Source organism: Callorhinus ursinus, unplaced genomic scaffold (genome assembly GCF_003265705.2).
Source record: "Callorhinus ursinus isolate GAN/ISIS: 27379988/994484 unplaced genomic scaffold, GSC_fseal_2.0 scaffold10, whole genome shotgun sequence".
Taxonomy (NCBI): Eukaryota; Metazoa; Chordata; class Mammalia; order Carnivora; family Otariidae; genus Callorhinus; species Callorhinus ursinus.
In genome coordinates this window covers 27,461,615-27,481,030 of record NW_027397072.1, presented here as the reverse complement: position 1 = coordinate 27,481,030, position 19,416 = coordinate 27,461,615, and the positions used below count along the sequence as shown (strand labels likewise).

The 19,416-nt window shown below is 40.9% G+C and overlaps 1 protein-coding gene across 12 annotated transcripts in view; it reads right to left on the bottom strand.

Moving 5' to 3' along the window:
* LTBP1 (latent transforming growth factor beta binding protein 1) overlaps positions 1–19,416 on the bottom strand; it is a 387,020-nt gene that overhangs the window by 93,639 nt on the left and 273,965 nt on the right. For all 12 annotated transcript variants that reach the window (XM_073897251.1, XM_073897253.1, XM_073897250.1 and 9 more), the window contains 4 exons: positions 17,029–17,154; positions 15,643–15,768; positions 15,117–15,239; positions 11,491–11,610 (listed from right to left, as the gene is read on the bottom strand). In XM_073897251.1, the coding sequence (XP_073753352.1) occupies positions 11,491–11,610; positions 15,117–15,239; positions 15,643–15,768; positions 17,029–17,154 (495 nt within the window). The remainder of the gene's footprint in view (positions 1–11,490; positions 11,611–15,116; positions 15,240–15,642; positions 15,769–17,028; positions 17,155–19,416) is intronic.

Sequence of the window (19,416 nt, the reverse complement as noted above, 5' to 3'; positions counted from 1 at the left end):
ATCCAGTCAGCTTAATTCCAAAGCCCATCCTTTTGACCGGTTTCTATGAACACAAGTGTAGTGATAGAAACCGCTGAAGAAGACAATTAGGAATGTTTGTTTTTATTATTTGCTAACACAGCATTTATATAGAAAATCATCAATGTGTTTACTGATTTCATTCAGCTTTCATTATGTTCTTACTAGAATGTTGTTAATTCAGGGGCACCTGGGTGGCTGAGTTGGTCAAGCGTCCGACTCTTGATTGATTTCGGCTCAGGTCATGGTCTCAGGGTTGTGAGATTGAGCCCCCCGTTGAGCTCCAGTAGGGAGCCTGCTTGAGATTTCTTCCTCTTCCTCTGCCCCTCCCCTGCTCACTCTCTCCCTCTCTCTCTCTCTAAAATAAATACATCTTTTTGAAAAAAGATGTTAATTCACAAAGAAAAACTTGAGTTCTGCGTCCCACCTAAATGCTTTTGTTAAGTCCATCGTATGTTGTAGTTGAGAAGACTGTGTAGCATGAACAACCAACACCGTAAGAGGAAAGATTGAAACCACTAAGTGCTGAAACTACACACAGCATCATGATGTAGGCTTAATTTTACAGCAGTCTGTAACTCAATCCAGGCATCTTAATCATAAGGCAGACCAACAATACGGAGGAAAATGCTCTTGACTACATCCATTTCATTTTGCAATGCTCGCCATGAAAGCAATAAAGCTTGCCACCCTCCTAATATTAATAGGCTGAGAGTCACGAACACATGAACATCAGAGACCTAGTTCTAACTGAGCATTCCAGAGTTCGAACTGCATTCATTTGCTTGACATTTCCTTAAACCTGTATTCTAGTTTTCTCTCTCTCCTTTTTTTTTTAGATTTTATTTATTCATCTGAGGCAGATACAGAGAAAGAGAGAATGAGCAGGGGAAGAGGCAAAGGGAGAGGGAGAAGCAGGCTTCCTGCTGAGCTGGGAGCCCGACATGGGGCTCAATCCCAGGACCTAAGGTCATGACCTGAGCCGAAGGCAGACGGTCAACCATCTGGGCTACCTAGGCACCCCTGTATTCTAGTTTTCTTAAAATGATATCTAGAAATAGAGTATTACCAAAATGAGGCTATGGTGTGTGAGCACGCATGCACACACTGGCACACATTTCACATGCAAACTGAAAACAGCCAACTAACTGGCATTGTCTGAGCGTTCTACCTCGCTTTCACAAAATCAATTACAGTGAACTGGACTCTACTCCATGATAACAAAAAGAGCACTTCCAGACTGACTCATTGTCCAACCTTTCTTTGGTTGTGGGAGTCCACTTTTATAAACACCGAATGCAAATAACTTGAAAGAAGAAGCTAAACATTGGAGCCAAAGTAAATAATGGGACAGAATGAGCCTAGACACTAGGCATGTAAATTCCAGACAGCAACATTAAAATGTCACGTCTGGTATCTGGATTGGTTTCAAAAAATGTTAAAAAGTTGAAAAATGTATGGATTGTTCTAATTATGTATGCACCAGGAAATGTGATTTATAGGGCTACAGAATATGACAACAAAATCAATTTCTAAGACCATATTTGCTCTAGTTAAAGCAAATTAACAGTACAGATGATCATTCATGAAATACTTTTAAAACACTTGATACTAGGGTGCCTGAGCGGCTCAGTCGGTTAAGTGTCTAACTCTTGATTCTGGCTCAGGTCATAATCGCAGGGTCGTGAGACCAAGCCCCCCACTGGGCTCGGCACTCAGCGCGGAGTCTGCTTGTCCCTCTCCCTCTGCTCCTCCCTTCAGTTGCAAACCACACTCTCTCACTCTCAAAAACATAAATAAAATCTTTAAAAAAATACTTGATACTTACACTTGAATTAACAGTACCACAGTGCCTATTTGGGAGCTGCTAAGAGAGTTGATCTTAAAAGTCCTCATCATAAGAAAAAAATTTTTTTTAATTCTGTAACTATGGTGATAAGACTTTCACCCGACTTACTGTGATCATTTTGTAATGTATACAAATATCAAATTATTATGTTCTAAACCGGAAACTCATATAACGCTATAGATGTATCATACCTCCATTTAAAAAAAACAGAATATATAGGAGGAAGGTGCCTGGAGTGGGGCCTCACCTGATGGATGTAAAAGGAGTGAAATAAACTCAGTGTTTTATCTTTCACCCAGACCTGTCTCTTAAACAGCCTAGTTGGTCAGTGTACTGGACATTCCCCCTCGATGTCCCACAGGCCCCTCTGAATCTTCACAGCCCAACCTGATCTTTCTCCCTGGGTGTCTTTTATTCCAGGTCAATATATGATACCACTATCCACTCAGATGCCCACGTCAGAAACTGGGAGTCATCCTCTCTAGATTCCTTATTCTCCCTCTTTCCCCACATTCGATTTATAACAGTCAAATCAAGTCTATCTTCCCAATATCTCTCAAATACACCTGCTTCATTTCATTCTTACTACCACCATTCTGTCTCACATGGGTTACCGCCACAGTTTGTTTCTCCACCTCAAGTCTCACCCTCTCTAATCCACTATCCAGCTGGTAGCCGGAGGCATCTGAAATACAAACACAATCAATGGTATCGCTCCTTTCAAAACCCTCAGTGGTTTCCAGTGTTCTTCCATTAAGTCAAAGATACAAACTTGTGGGGCCCTGAGTGTTACCAACAGAAAGCCTGCCCTCAGTTCTTACTTCAAACCCTTGGGAGATTCAGTGTTTTGGGAAACAAGGTAGTCCTTCTCCACCCCACCATCCAACACCCATAGCCTCTTACCCATGCTGCAGAGGGAGATGATTAAGTCTTTGGTTTTCTGTATTGGAGCTCAAATTGCATCTTACTCTAGGGTGATGGTCTTGTACAAGAGTCAGATTACCCAAATTCTTGTGATGCATATACATAATCAGTTCAAAAGGGAAACGTCATGAAAAACACTGTGTTCACAGAAAAATGTGTTCCAAACTCCCAAAATACAATTTACCAATGGGCTTTTGGGACATAATAATATGGCATCTGCTATCCAGTGAATTAATTAAACCTCCCACAGTAAGGAAATTGCCAGGGGTTTATGAGGTCAGCACTTTGTGGATATGATCGTTCAAAAGTTTATGAATCCACCCCAGTATACTATTACCCAATCCAAACTGATCATTGTCATCTACAACACCCCGAGAGACTCTAACAGAGGCCTGTGGGAAACCAGATATGCCATGTCTATAGGATTTCATGATCTGCTCCTCTCAGAAGCCTGTCAGAAGAGGCAGTCAGAGCAGTGGGCATGATTTGTCCTTAGTGAACCCTGGCTGATTCTTTTTTTTTTTTTTTAAGATTTTATTTATTTATTTGAGAAAGAGAGAGGGAGGGAGAAAGCATGAGCAGAGGGAGAAGCAGACTCCCTGCTGAGCAGGGAGCCTGATGTGGGCCTCAATCCCAGGACCCTGGGATCATGACCTGCGCCAAAGGCAGACACTTAACCAGGTGAGCCATGCAGGCACCCCAACCCTGGCTGATTCTTATGATCATCTTTTTCTTTTAAAATGTTTCACCTTGGGGTGCCTGGGTGGCGCAGTTGGTTAAGTGTCCGACTCTTGGTTTCAGCTCAGGTCCTGATCTCAGGATCATGAGATTGAGCCCTGCGTAAGACTCCCTCTCCTGCTCCCTCTGCCTCTCTCTCAAATAAATAAATAAATTCTAAAAAAAAAAAAAAACCACACAAAAAAAGTTTCACCTCATCATTTGAATCCTGCAGCCTACAGTTCTTTGTCAAGATTAACATGAAGCTCAGTGGTCATTAGTTCCTGAACTCCAGCTTTTTTCTTTGGGGGGAAATGAGGACATTAATCTCTTTCCAGCTCTCTGGCAACTTTCCATTCTCCACAATTTTTACAAAGACGACTTTCAGCTGGCCAGCAAATCCACCTGCAAATTCTCTCGTTGCCTTGGGATGTAATTTCTCTGGGTCAGGAACCCTTCTGAAATTTCCCTTCCTAATGTCCTGGGAAAACACAAGATAGCATGAAGCCCCTCTCTGACGGTTCAGAGGGTATTCAGTGGCTGACCTCACACAAGTCAGTTCAAGGCTATGCTGCCTCCTTCCACTTCACCTATCAGCTCCTTGAGGTTGGTCAGAGTTGGCTGACGGTCATAGGTAATAAATGACAGAGCTAGGACATGATCCCAGGTCTTTTATCTCCAAAACTAGTGTTCTGTTCTATACACTCCCTCTTCCTGTACACCCAAGACAATGAGAGAACAAAGCAACATGATTAAGATAACGGGAAAGAAAAGTTCATAGAGAGAGAGATGATCGATATGGGTGGGAATCATCCCTTGCAAGCAGCAGTAAGAATGGCTGAGGGATTCTTGACTCTAAGATGGCAGTCTTCTGCATAGATAGCCCCAGTTGAGTTTCGCTGAAAGACAAAATATTCTTTTGGAAAGGGGAGGCAGGAAGCCAGTTCAACAGTTTACCTGCATTACTTCCTGTATTTTCAAGGAAATTAATCTCTCAACACTGTGCATCAGTCATATCTCAGAGGCCATTGAGTCCCATTTAATTCCTTAATGAGCACCACAGACTTCAAGGAGCGAGCACCATTTGATATGTGAAGTAAACATCTTATTCTGTCACGATGACTACAGGAAAATACAAGATTGCTCCCCACCCCCAACATGACATTACTTCAGTGATCCCTCAACTATTCTGTACACACAGTCTTTTATAGTAAAGATGATAGCAGAACATACTTGACAGAAAAGCCAGCATGGTTAGGCCAGCGGGATGGAACAACCTGCACTTGCGGTACAGCAAATCCTCAGGATCTCAGGTGCCCCCTGTCAAGTCTGACCAAGTAAAGATACGCAGTAGCAGTGCAGCCGATAAAAATATGTTACGCATCCCTCAAAGACTCATCACTGTTCTTCAAAACTGGAGAACAGCCAGTGCTATGTACATCCCAGATAAAGACCCAAGGATGATCTCAGAAAATCAGTCCATTAACCCTACCACACCACTGGCTTCCTGCCTCCCCTTTCCAAAAGAATATTTTGTCTTTCAGTGAAACTCAACTGGGGCTATCTATGCAGAAGACTGCCATCTCAGAGTCAAGAATCCCTCAGCCATTCTTATTGCTGCTTGCAAGGGATGATTCCCACCCATATCGACCTTCTCTCTCTCTATGAACTTTTCTTTCCCATTATCTTAATCATGTTGCTTTGTTCTCTCATTGTCTTGGGTATACAAGAGGAGGGAGTGTATAGAACAGAACACTAGTTTTGGAGATAAAAGACCTGGGATCATGTCCTAGCTCTGTCATTTATAATGAAGTCAATGCCCTCTGTAGCAACTAGTATTCTCACACAGGTATGTTTCCTGCTTTCAAAAGTAGTTTTTTGGTTGCTTTTATTGAGATATAATTGACATATGACATAGGGTAAGTTTCAGTGATAATTTCGTATGCTTATATATTGCAAAATGATTAATAAAGTTAGCTAACGCCTCTCTTATGTCACATAATTATTTCCTTTTTTTTGTGAACACAATTACCATCTGGCCTCCTAGGAGCTTTGAAGTTGATAATACAGCACTGTTGATTATAATCACCAATCTGTGCAACAGGTCTCCAGGGCTTATCTACTTGCCAGTTGCAAGTTCGAACCCTTAAACAACACCTCCCCAATCCCCCTAGTGCCCAGCTCCTGATAACCACCATTCTATTCTGTTTTGCTTATTTGTAACTTCAAGTCTTCTCTGGAATTAAGTACATAATTAGGTATCCGATAATAACATAATGACTAATTAGAAGACTTCTTTAGCTATAGTGGGTTTAGGGATTAGGCTGGTGTTTGCACATTTAATAATTATCTGCAAAAGGTAGATGTTCAGTTCTGTTGCCATCTTATGCAAATAAATGTAGAATAAAAGTCTTCAATTTCAGATAAGTCCATGAATATTCATCTATTCCATAAAGGTTAACAAAGATTCTTAAAAATCTGAAAACAAATACTAGTGGTCAAAGAACGCCTAGAACAAGGAGCTTTCCATGTTTATCATGCACGTTCTGTGCACCTGGTTTTGGTTAAGACTATGGCTAACCAGTTGTCAAGTGGATCAAATGACACTAAGTTCTTCAAATTCCTAAGACCCATTACATTTAGAAAACGTAAATTGGAGTCACAAAGTCACTATTAACTTAATTACAGTTTGACAGAGAAGGATTAGTATGATAAAAATCTCAGAAATTTGTCTTCCCAGGTCACATGGTCTTTCAGACTCAATTATAAAGCAAGATATTAAAGTAAACTCAACAAGGGATCGCTGCCTACATCGACCATGTGATAGATACTGTGTCTTATGAAGGTAAGCCAAGAAAATGAAGTAAAAGGAGGGAGATGGCAGTACTGCAGAAGGTAAAACATTTGTTAGGGATGATCGATTACCCTACAGAAAAGTAATACGATTCTTTTTTTTTTTTTAAAGGTTTTATTTATTTATTTGACAGAGAGAGACAGCGAGAGAGGGAACACAAGAAGGGGGAGTGGGAGCGGGAGAGGGAGAAGCAGGCTTCCCGCCGAGCAGGGAGCCCGATGCGGGGCTTGATCCCAGGACCCGGGATCATGACCTGAGCCGAAGGCAGACGCTTAACGGCTGTCTTAAGAAATAGACCCCAGCTAAACAAAAATGCTGAGAAGTTGAAAGGTAATTATAAGACTAAGATTACTTAGATTCATAAAAGAAAGTTCCTATCAGATAGGGAGAGTTAAGAACTACAGGAAATGAACTTATTAAAGAAAGTCAAAGACAGTTATACATAGAAACTTGACATAAAATTTACTTAAACAAGTACCAGTTATTACTGCACTTCTAACATCTCAGGATTAGGGAGGTAAAAGGGAGGATGACAGAGTTGGGGGAAGAAGGGTTATAACATTTAATGGGTTCTACCTTGTGTCACATGCCTCACTAGGTGCTTTATATTGCTTATTTAATTCTGACAGTAAATCCCATGAGGAGAGCATTTCAATCCCCATTTTAAAGATGTTGAAACCAAGCTTCATAGAGGTCATACATAACCCCAAATCTGTCTAAATTCAGGGAAATATGATCTTTATATCAGAGTTACTGAATGTACCTTTAAACAATTAGATATTAGAGAATCTCCTTTAGAGGATGGCTCCAGTAGGGTTTAAATCAGGCCTGTTCTTGAGCGAAGAGAAACCTGCAAATTGAGTACCTGACAGGCTGGCTTCCCTCAAGAAAGGTCCTGGCTGAAGCAGCCAGTTGGAACTGGCCAGAACCCAGGGTGATGAAACAGTCATTAGAGGCGAGGATCAAGCGGGCAGCAACTCCAGGCTGAATGTGAGGTCCAAGGAATACAATGTTGAATGATGAAAGAGGCTTTCGAGAGAGGACTGAAATCGACAACTTGAAAGAAGAAGCTACGTTAACAGAGGAGCCAACAAGGTTGCCAAAAAGCATCAAGGGATAGATATTTTGAAAGTGGACAATAAACTACTGAGAATGAAGGATCATATACCCTGAACTCAACACTAGGAAAGAGCATGGTCTCCCAGACAACACCTGCTAACATCTGACCTGTTTCTGCCCCAAACAATTTCTGTTCTAATTCATAAATCACGGAGAAGCATCAATCAGTGAGATCCAGCCTACATGGCATGAATACAAGGAGGCAATTAACGGGTTCACCAAGTTCACCTTTGGGTCAGTGAAAGAAGCACAGTGTAATTGACATCAAATCCCTGCAGAACATAAGGGTCTAAATAGCAATTCTCGATTCCTAATGAATCCATTTAACAGAAAAAAAAAAGTCAAATCAACATATGGATTGATGGACTTTAGAAAAAACCATAAGCACTATGCCACACAAAAGTAGAATTACATACAACACTGTACAACTTTAATTATAATAATTTTTTATATATATATTTTAATTATTATGTTATGTTAACCACCATACATTACATCACTAGTTTCTGATGTGGTGTGCCAGGATTCATTGTTTGCGCACAACACCCAGCGCTCCATGCAGTACGTGCCCTCCTTGATACCCACCACCGGGCTAGCCCACCCCCCCCCCCCCCTCCCCCTTCGAACCCTCAGTTTGTTTCTCAGAGTCCGCAGTCTCTCGTGGTTCGTCTCCCCCTCCGATTTCCCCCCCTTCCTTTAAAACTAGTCAATGAGAGCAGAGTGGTAGAAAAAGGAGGACACTAAGACCTGTGAAACAGAATCCCCTGTAAGGAAGGGATTATCTTCTCTACAGATGACTAACAAATGCCAAGTTTAAGACTCTTCTTCAGATGGTGAGATTTGGGAAGATTTTAAGTCTTTAATGTTCTCATGTATTTAAGATTGGGGGGAAAAATCTTACAAATGTACCCTAAATTATCTGGACTAAAAGGATATTAAAAAGCCACAAACCAGTCCCAAGTAACCATTAGAAACAAAAACAAATAGAAAGGAACACAACAGAAATACCCTATCATTTGATGCCTTCTCTGACCCCCATAGAATCTCTGACACTCTGTCTCCCTTAAGCTGCTTTTTTTTTCCTTTGTGGCACTCAACACACATCTGACATACCATATGCTTTGCTTGCTGCTTTGTTTATTTGCAAGCACAATGTGAGCTCTAGAGTACAAGCACAATGAGGGGAGGGCATTTATTTCGTTCACTCTCAATCCCCTGGGTCTTGAAAAATGCCTGGCTCTTGGTAGGCACTCAACTGTTAAACTGAACAAACAAATATATAATCAAGTTGGTGCTGATGAGCTCAACTCAATGATACGTTTAAGTAATGTCTACACCTTCTAAAATGTGTCTTTGGAGTACCAGAAGGATAAAGGTGAGAACTAAAATGTATGTGATATGGCTGGGTATTCCCTCACATTGTCAGAGTTGAGCAGAAAAATCGAATTCATTCATCGGTTCAATAAGAACAGAAAAGCATGTTGCAATTCTACTTTTTAACATGTGAAAGCTCTACTACAGTCAAAAATTAAGACGGATCCATTTTGGTATAATCTGCAAAAGTCTTCCTGAGAATTTTAGAGGAGCTGCAAGTCCAGTATGAACAATGAGTGGAACTGAAATTACAGCACAGAAGAGAAGCTTCAACTGTAGACGACAGAGCCTAAAATTTTACCCAAGGCAGAAGGAAAGAGTACACGGTGTATTTTTCATAGGAAATGCATGATCTTAGCAATGCACAAATGAAAACTAGTGCTTGGAGCAAGTGGCTAGCTGTGTCACTCTGGTGGACTACACAGTGACCTAGTATTTCTGCTTATGATCCTACTCAGCTGGTTGGCAAAGTCAAGTTACTCTGAACGGAGGTACTGTGCTTCTGTCCCTGAACTGGAGCAAAGTGGTCATGCTGAGACTGATTGTATACATCTAGGTATAATAACTCATTTATTCTTATTGCCCAGTCTAGATAAATGCATTTATATTGAAGAGCACTCACTTGCCCATTTGCTCAGTCATATTTCATTAGTAAATTCATGAATCAGGACTGTGTTTATACCACTATTATGGACTTTAGTTATTTGAGGTAAAATTCAGGCTCTCTTCTTGGATTATAGTATGCAGCAGTATGTGAAAATGAAAACACAAATGAAATCTTGATGGGCAACTATGAAATCTGTGCCAAACGGGAAAATTAAAACCAAATGTACTAACCAGCACTGATCACATAAACAAATGCATAATAAATAAGCCATTAATGAACAAAAATCTCTTCTCCCAAAGATCAACATCTCACAATTCCAAGGATAGACACTCTTAGAGATGGGCATGAGCTTCATCTGTACCACGTACAGAGGCTTAGCTTCTGCAACCTGGTGATGAGTCCAGAGCTTTGCAACTGGGACTGTTTCTGCGAAGCCTACTTAGCCCACCTGTTCTGCAACACCTAAACGTCTTTCCCAGAGATGTAGGCGTAAAGATGAACATTTTATTATTTTTTTTTATGTTCAGTTAGCCAGCATATAGGACGTTAGTTTTGTTTTTTTTTTTTTCTAGGACATCATTAGTTTTTGATGTAGTGTTCAAGATGAACACTTGAAACAGGACTGAGAGAGAGGGTCTGGCATGGTCTGTCCCCTCATCCTGCTGCAAATCTTCTCTTGTTCTGTCCTTCAGCAGCACCAGCCTTCCAGCTTCTGGAACATGACTGCTTCCTCCTTCCCATGAGTCCCCTGAATATGCTCTTTTCTCTGTCCAAAACTATCTCCCTCCCATTCCCTTCCCTAGTTAAACCTCAATCAGGAATTTTCCCAGAGGCAACTCGTTCTGTGACACATTCTTATTTTTTTTTTTTTGGTAATTCTTTTATAAATTTTATTTTATTTTTTTAAATTTTTATTGTTATGTTAATCACCATACATTACATCATTAGTTTGTGATGTAGTGTTCCATGATTCATTGGTTGCGTATAACACCCAGTGCTCCATGCAGTACGTGCCCTCTTTAATACCCATCACCAGGCTAACCCATCCCCCCACCCCCTCCCCTCTAGAACCCTCAGTTTGTTTTTCAGAGTCCATAGTCTCTCATGGTTCGCTGTGACACATTCTTACAGCATCAGAGAACCCCCCTTCCCAAACAGTCTCATTTGTGTTTGTGCATTTATTTACGAGATGTCTGGGTATCAGTCTTCCTCACCAGATAGTTCCATGAAGAAGGTACTTTTTTTTGTCCCTCAGTGTATCCCAGCACTCAGCACAACTCTGGGTATATTATAGTAAGTTCTCCAGCATTTGTGGATGAAAAGAAAGAAGGTATGAATAAATGAGAAACTGAACTCACATCGTCAGAGTCTGGCATTGAGTGTAAAAGAGCTCAGCTTCTAAGGAAAAGATGACACAGAGACAGAAACAGAAGGGAAAACCATCAGGGGGGAAAGCTAACTAGAGCACAGCTAATTAGAACCAAAGCAGTTTTGCTGCTTCTCTTCCTCAGCGCCTGATGGCAGCATGAAGTATTTATTAAATACGTAAATGAATAAATATAAGAGGTGTGGCCATCCATCAAGATTTCTCTTTCTACTTCTGCTGCACGTCTGTGTTCGCATGTTCCTAATTCTACTAGTCTCTGGTAGCTTGCTTCTTCTTAGGCCTTTTCTCTCTTTTTTAGCCTTTTGTTCCCCACCACTCTCCACCCTCTGGTGATTCTTATTTTATTTGGTCTTGGTTATTCATCACATCAAGGACAATTTGCTTCCATCAGAATTATTTCTCCCAGGTAAAATCTCACATTCTTCATGCCAACTTCCTTTCTTATATGTCTCCCTGGTTAGAAATTACTTAGAACTTTTCTTAGAAGTTTTCTCAGAAGGACACAAGTTTATTATATTCCATGTTTTGTTTTGTTTGTTTTTTTAATTTTGAAAGAGGGCTCACTTGGCATTATGTCGCTCTGTCAGAAAACGGACTAGAGAGAAGAAATAAAACTATGATAAGAACACTCTAGTACCTACCAAGACACTGCCCATTCCAACCTCGGAACCCTTCTGTGCAGGGAACACACTGGTAAGACCCAGGAGAGTTCACACACTGCTCATCTGGACAAGTGCTTGCAGTCAAGCATTCGTCAATATCTGGAAAAATCAAAAAACCAGGTCACAAACATTTTATCAGAATACTGAAACAAAAACATACTTTTCTGATGAAGTGGGGGGCGGAAGATGTGTTCTATCTACATTTTGATGGAGAAAATGTTAAGTAGGTAAGTCAAACACTGCCTACACTTAAACACCACAGTGATAAAGCACGCCAGGTATACCTGGATTAAAATATTTACACAAATTCAAAAGAACTTGGCCCCAATTGCCCAGCTCCACCCTGGGAGCTGGCAGTTCCTTGGGGGCCACTTTCTGGACATCAAACAAGGTAACAGTGCAGCTTGCCAGACAGAAATATAACAAACGGGCATGAGAATGACGAAGCCACAAATCCACCTGGCCAAAGGTTCTCTCTTCAGACAATGGATGCTCTAGGGAAATCCTTGCTTTGGCTTCATGGGCCCAAGAATATCCTGGGTTTGAATAATTTAAAACCTTTCATAGGATAGGAATTCCTTGGAGGTGGAAGAAACACATTAAGAGAGAATGAACTCATCAAATACTTCAAAGAGTTTCCAGAAAACACGGTGATATGATCACAGGGTAATAGTTTCTCACAAAAATATACCTTATTTCTCACATTCACAGCTAACTGAAGTTATTCATCATTGTTCTTTTCAATGTGCATTGGAAAAAACACCTTCAGTATGGCTGGGGCTATGGCAGAGGGAACTACTACAATGGCGTTAGGCATTTTGAAGAATGGTAGGAAAACAGAATGGGGGAGAGGAAGGGTAAAGTTTCGAGAGGGTTCAAGAGTTTCACATGGATGGTGGTACCATGGGAACCAGCTGCATTCGAAATGATCATTTTTCTGGAGTTGGATTCCAAATTCATGTGAGTGGATTTAATGTCTAAGTGTTCTAATTTAAAATGTATATAGGACTCACCATAGCACACACACAAAAATAAATACATAAAAAATAAAATAAAAAAAATAAAATGTATACAGGACATCTAATCACACTTAAAATATAAACCGAATTTTCAGGACATAGGCTGAAAAGTGGAAGAAATATGTAATGGATACAGCCATGCGTTCTGGTAAATTCTCAAAAATTCTCTCCCCTTATCACTAGGCGAGTGTGAAAAGATGTTAAAGTAAAAATGTTGATGATGATATTAATAGAATAAGCACCAGGTCAGGGTGGTAATTTTTTTTCCTATCAGCAAAAAATCCTTGCCAATAGACAATGACACACAGTGGTTTTTTTTTTTAGGTCAGATGTTCTGGGACTTCTTGTTCTACAAAAAGATGATGCTTGCCAGTTTCATTTTCCAAACAGCATTACATTCTTCTCTGGAAGGAATTTTTTGTAATAGAACTACAACTGCTAAGTCAGAGAAGGTCAGTGAGAAAGGCTGGTCCAATAAATAAGGTGCAATGCTGAGCAATACAAGACAATATCCCTGAATGTCCCGCGACTCTCACCTCCGCTTGCTTGTTCCTTCATCTATAGATCAGAGACTACCTGCCTGGGAATACCTTAACTGAGCAAAGTAAGGATGCATGAGATAATGTCTGTGAACTAGAACAGACTCCTTGGAGACTGGTGCTGTTTAAAAGCAACTTTGTTAGTGGCAGCTGAGAAAATCTTTGGTGAGCCAGAAGCTTGGGGACCTTTGGTTCTGGTCCATGACGAAATTAGAAAACAGCCATGTTATTTGGCTCCCTCTTCTTTTCAAGCCGTTTCATAGGGATAGAATTATGGATTAGTTACTCGGGGAACCCTGGTAGTATTTCTGTTCATTTCCATACACTGAATATTCCCGAATAGTCCCCTAACTGCTTCCCATTTGCTTACAGAGCTTTCACATTTCTTTTCTCCTTCCCACTTTCCATCCTCACGCTATAGTTACTAGTTAAATATCTTCTCTTCCCATCCTGATAAACTGTATGCAGAACTTAAGAATCAGCATTTGACCTCTTTGGGGAGTGTTGTTTGCACATAAATGCTTGCCAGGTAAACCCATGCGATTTAAAAAAAAAAAAAAAAAAACCTCCCACAAATACAGATGTACTGAGAAGGTCTCTGCAAAAACAACGTAATCAGGGAAAGGGGGAGGTTTCCAGAGACTAACAGTTCTTGAGAACTAGCAAGGTGATAGGCACCATACAAGATACCGCAGCATGCATTTCTTCTCATGACAACCCTGAAAGTTAACTTTGCAGCACCCATTTCACAGGTTTCAAAAGGGCTAAGTCACCAGCTCCAAGCCAGACAGTTACTAAGCATGAGAGTCAGGAGCCAAGGCCACTGTCCTGCTCTCTCCCAGGGCCATGCTGCCTCTCCAGGGCAGAGGGAGGGTCCCCTGTAAGAGGAGAGTGGGGACGCTTCACCCCTTGCTGTCCCATGGCCCTCGGCTGCCGGTGGAGACCATATAGCTCCATTCTGATCCGAGGCGGTCAAAGATTCAGTAATGTAAAACGCTCCCATTTCTCTCCAGATCAGAGTACAAGGGGCTGAGCAAGGGGCCAGGGGGATAGTCAGGTGCAGGCTGCCAAAAAACATCTAATTAGCTTTCCCTCCAGGCCCGGGTCATTAGATCCATGAAGAAAACCAACACATAGGAGCCAGGGACAGCTGAGAGCAGCCTGCCCCAATGTGTCCATCCCTCCCTCGGCCTGGAAGCCCAGCCATATTCGAAAACAGGCTGATCCTCAGGCAGCCCGGCAAAGAGCCCCACGGAACCAGCACTGTCCACACAGCCTGGCTCCTCAGAACCGTGCTCAGGGCCCCCTGCTCCTCTAGCCGACACGTGTCCACGGCAGTATTTAAGCAGAAGCGCAATATCTTTCTTCAGGAAAATAATTCGTTAAAAAGTACCACGGCGGTTGCGAAAAGAACCTGTGTAACTGGGACACAAACATGAGCAGAAAAATTAAGTGGTTAATCATTCTGGCCATGCTCTAAAAGCTCTTCAGAACTTTTTTTCTTTTTTAATAACACTAGCAAACTCATTGCTGTGGTCAATAATAAAGAAATTTTATCTAGCATGGTTGGAATTTGACCTGCCGTTAGTCAGACAGTGCTTCTGTGGAGGGTTGGTAAACAAGTCCCAGAGCACAGGAAAGGAAGGTAACAAGGCGAAAAGGTTGGAAACTAAAAATCAACAGCGCGTAAACCTGCACCCAGCTCCCAGATGAATGACCCAGACGCTGGAATTAAGTCTGGGTTTATGCTAAGACACTCTGCAATTAATCGTTCTAAAGCAATTCACTCCAAATACGAGGGAAGGCAGATCCTGAAGTGGACAACAAGAATGTGAAGATGGAAAATAATCCAGACCAAGCCACTGAAGGGAGGCAAAGAGGCTGTGAGTCCAGAAGGCAGGAGGAGCGTGGATGAGAGGCTGGTGTCGTGCACACACTGGCAGAGGAAGCTAAGTACCAGGCTGGGTGCCTGGCAGCCCCAGCTGGGGGCCCAGCCCTGCATTTCAAGGTCTCGTGCACTCCGCACTTGGACGTGGCATAGACTCACCCTCGCAATGGCCTCCCCGGGTCATGCGGTAACCGCTGTCGCAGTATTCGCACCTGAAGGCCCCTGCGGTATTGACGCAGTGCCCTTCCCCGCACACATCTGGCCTCAGGCACTCGTCAACATCTACACAAAGCAGAAAACATTGTCGAGTTTTATTTCCCACAACAGAATTTCAAACCTCTCCCATCTCCCAGGTCAGATGGAAGTCAAGAATAAAATAACCCATTCCTACCACAATCTCTTCGATTCGTTTGACATGTTTCAAAAATTGAGTCGTTTTGATTTATGTGGGGCCCAAAACATGTAACACCTTGGGCTCTGCACACATTTGACATTCTTCATTCAAAAGTGTTGGAGAAAACATTCCATTTTTGTATCCTCCAGTATCTAGCGGATGACTATGTCATAAAAGGTGTTCAATAATAAATTCTGGGTTGCCTGAATAAGCAGTAAGATTGATGGGATCTTAGGGGAGCTAACAACCCAGATCTGGGAATTTATGCATCAGGAAGAATACTGCCATTACCTATGCAGTTAGTACCCTCCTCACTGGCCATAAATCCTGCTGGGCAAATACACAAGAAACTTCCCTCAGTGTTTTCACAGCGTCCCTGGGAGCAGAGCTGTTGGACCTGAGTGCATTCATCAATATCTGTTAACAAAAATACAGATAAAAGGATCAGTGCAGTGTAGCATGAAATTGTTTCCCTGTCCATAAAATACCAGCGTACTATTCCCTGTGCACCAAATCTTTATAACCGAGGAGAAGAGTGAAAGGAGGCATGATCACCCTCCTCAGACACTTGAAGGATGGTTCCTGGGAACAGGGAATATGTTTAGGGTGTATTGTTTCAAAAGCTGAAACTATAACCATGACATTGGTGTTTCTGAAAGATAGATCTGGGTCAACACAGAAGGACCCACCGGATACATGGAGTCATCTAAGCAGGGAAATTCGCTGTGGGACCCCCCAGGCCAGCTCAGGAGAAACATCCAGAAATATCGTGAAAGGGACTCTTCCACTGTGCATGTGGGTGAAGCTAGACAAGATCATCTCAACTGCCCCTTTCAACTTTATATTCTACGGTTCTAAACAGAATACATAGGATGTACGCAAATTCAAGAGAAACAGCCATGGGATGGCGCAGGTGGATACTCCTCTTGACCACATATATATACAAAATAACACAAGTCACACATCTTGCATAATGGCATTTAGCACACTAAAGCCATATTAATTGGGTATACACCTTTGTTACTTTATATTAATTGGGTATACACCTCTGTTGCTTTATAATTCTTAGTGCTAAATTTCCTTTTTCTAAAAAAGAGAGAAATTAAATTTAGTGTTAACATATGCACTGAAATGAGTTCCATAATGCTATTATACCTCTGAGATACTTTTTTTCCAAAGAACCATGGACAAGATCCTGTATTTGTAAATTCATTAACAGTTTTGTGTCAACTTATTTTCAGTTTAGAAATTGCTCTTAGGAATCAGATTTTATGCACTTACATGAGTATAAGTCTTTACTGCAGTATATATTAATTTTATTTTGGTTTTGCTAAATACATGTTTGTAGGTAGATATTTCTATCATTTTATTATATTATTTTATCTATATTTTATTATATTATTATACCTAGAAATCTTTGGAAATTTTTTCACCTTTATCTTTTTTTTCCCCACCTTTATCTAATTGTATTACATTTGGCCAGGTAGGGAGCATTGAGCCAGGAGATAAGAGCATCCCAGGAGATTAGCAAACCTCTTTTTGGGCTCCCTTAGTTCAGGGATAAAAATTTTTAAAAATTAAACACAATAACATTTCCCATGATAACTACATAAAACATGTTCTTAATGTGTAAATATTTGATATTTAATAATTTCATCTACTAAAAGCATCTCTTACCAACACATTTCCTCTGTTGCTCACTGAACTTGTAGCCCTCATAGCATATACAGGTATACCTCACGGGCAGGTTAATGCAGTGTCCTGCTCCACAGATATCGGGGTTCACAGTACATTCATTGATTTCTTAAAAATAAATAATAGAGGAAAAAACAGATATCAACTAAGATTTCATTGCTTTCAAACCATTCCTTTGCATTTCCTGATTAGCTTATCATCAGGTATGTAATTAGAAGACAAAAATCACCTCTAATTTATCCAGAGAAAATAAAAAATTACTTCGAAAAGATACACGCACACTTACGTTTATTGCAGCATTATTTACAATAGCCAAGATATGGAAGAGACCCAACTGTCTACCGAAAGATGAATGGATAAAGAAGATGTGGTATATATACACAGTGGACTATAACTCAGCCATAAAGAAGAATCAGATCTTGCCATTTTTGACAACATGAATGGACCTAGAGACTATTATGCTAAGTGAAGTAAGTCAGAGAAAGACAAATACCACATGATTTCACTTATATATGGAATCTAAAAACAAAACAAAACAAATGAGCAAACTAACAAAAAAGCACGAATAGACCTATAAATACAGAGAACAAACTGATGGTTGCCAAAGGAGAGGAGGGTGGGGGTTGGGCAAGGTGGCTGAAGGGGAGTGGGAGATACAGGCTTCCAGTTACGGAAAGATGAAGTCACTGGGATGAAAGGCACAGCACAGAGAATCTAGTTGATGGTACTGCAATAGCACTGGGTGGTGACAGATGGTAGCTGCACTTGTTGTGGGCACAGCATAGCAAAGAGACCTGTCCAATGACTAGATTATACACCTGAATCTAATGCAACAGTGTGTCAACTTTACTTCAACAAAAAAAGATGGTGACCTCTAAAATCAAGTATAAATTTGATTACTTCATAATTGCTCAGTTAGTCTCACCCAAAATCATCAATAACTCCTAATGAAACAACTTCTAAGTTGAACTGGAATGGATAGTAACTCAGAAAAAGGGCATTTTGGAAGTTGTAAGATAATCAATTCTTTCTAACTTCTAAGATGGCCCACAATGAGTTTCTTTTTTTTTTCCTTTTGGAAATTAATTATTTATTATTATTGTAAAATATGTACAGTGTGAAATTTACCATCAGTGACATTTGGTACATTCACCAGGCTGTGCAACATTGAGTTTCTATCCACTCCAGTTCATCTGGTATGATGGACTCAGAACCATCAGGTGAGTCCCCCTGATAAGAAATATGTGGTAACTTTTTATTCATTAGCAGGTCAAATTCAGTTTCCAACAACTATGTCGAACCTCCTCCAAAATTTCTCTTTAATTCTCAAGGAAGTTTTACCACTTCTAATCAAAGCCAAACTTTGGGGTGTAACTCACTCTTAATTTACCAATTTCAACATGAGCATATTTATGTTGATAAAGTAGAATCTTCTTCCCGATCTTCTCTGCTAAAATCTTTCCTTGTGCTCTTAATGACTCCTGTGTGAAACTCACTTCTTCTGTAAGGCCTGAGCAGATTGGCCCTGGGTCCTCACTCCATTTGGGGAACACAACCATGGTAGAGGCAGGGTCACAGGAGTCCACACTGAATGAAGGCCATCAAAATGAGCTTCATTACCAAAAGGATACATGACAACTTTAAAGTACCTGAGGACTCAAAAGTGTCCTCCTAAGAGGAATTACTCTCCTAAGACAGTCTGTTTTCAATGATCTTTGTAAGGAGTTATAATGGCATCATGGCGGCGGCGGGGGGTGGGGTGCGGGGCAGGCCAGCTGGTAGAAGCCCAGGTGTGCAGACAGTGCAAACACAAATCTTGCTGCCCTTTCTTAAATCTATAACACGGGGGCAAGTTACTCAAACATTCTATGTCTCACTTCTCTGAATGTAAGATAAATGGGAATAATCAGAGAACCAACCTGAGTGTCAGGTTCAAAGATAAATAATGTGCATAACCCAATGTCTGGCACACTATACAAGCTCAATGAAAGTTAGCCATTAAAGACCTACATGCGAGACCTGAAACCATAAAAACCCTAGAAGGGAGCACAAGCAGTAATTTCTCTGACATCGGATGTAGCAACATTTTTCTAGATATGTCCCCTGAGGCAAGGAAAACAAAAAGCAAAAATAAACTACTGGGACTTTATCAAAACAAAAGGCTTCTACACAGCAAAGGAAACAATCAACAAAACTAAAAGACAACCTGCTGAATGGGAGAAAATATCTGCAAATGATATACCTTGATAAGGGCTTAGTATCCAAAAATATATAAAGTGCTTGTTCACCTCAATACCAAAAAAACAAATAATCCACTTAAAAATGGGCAGAAGACATGAAAAGACATTGCTCCAAAGACCTACACATGGC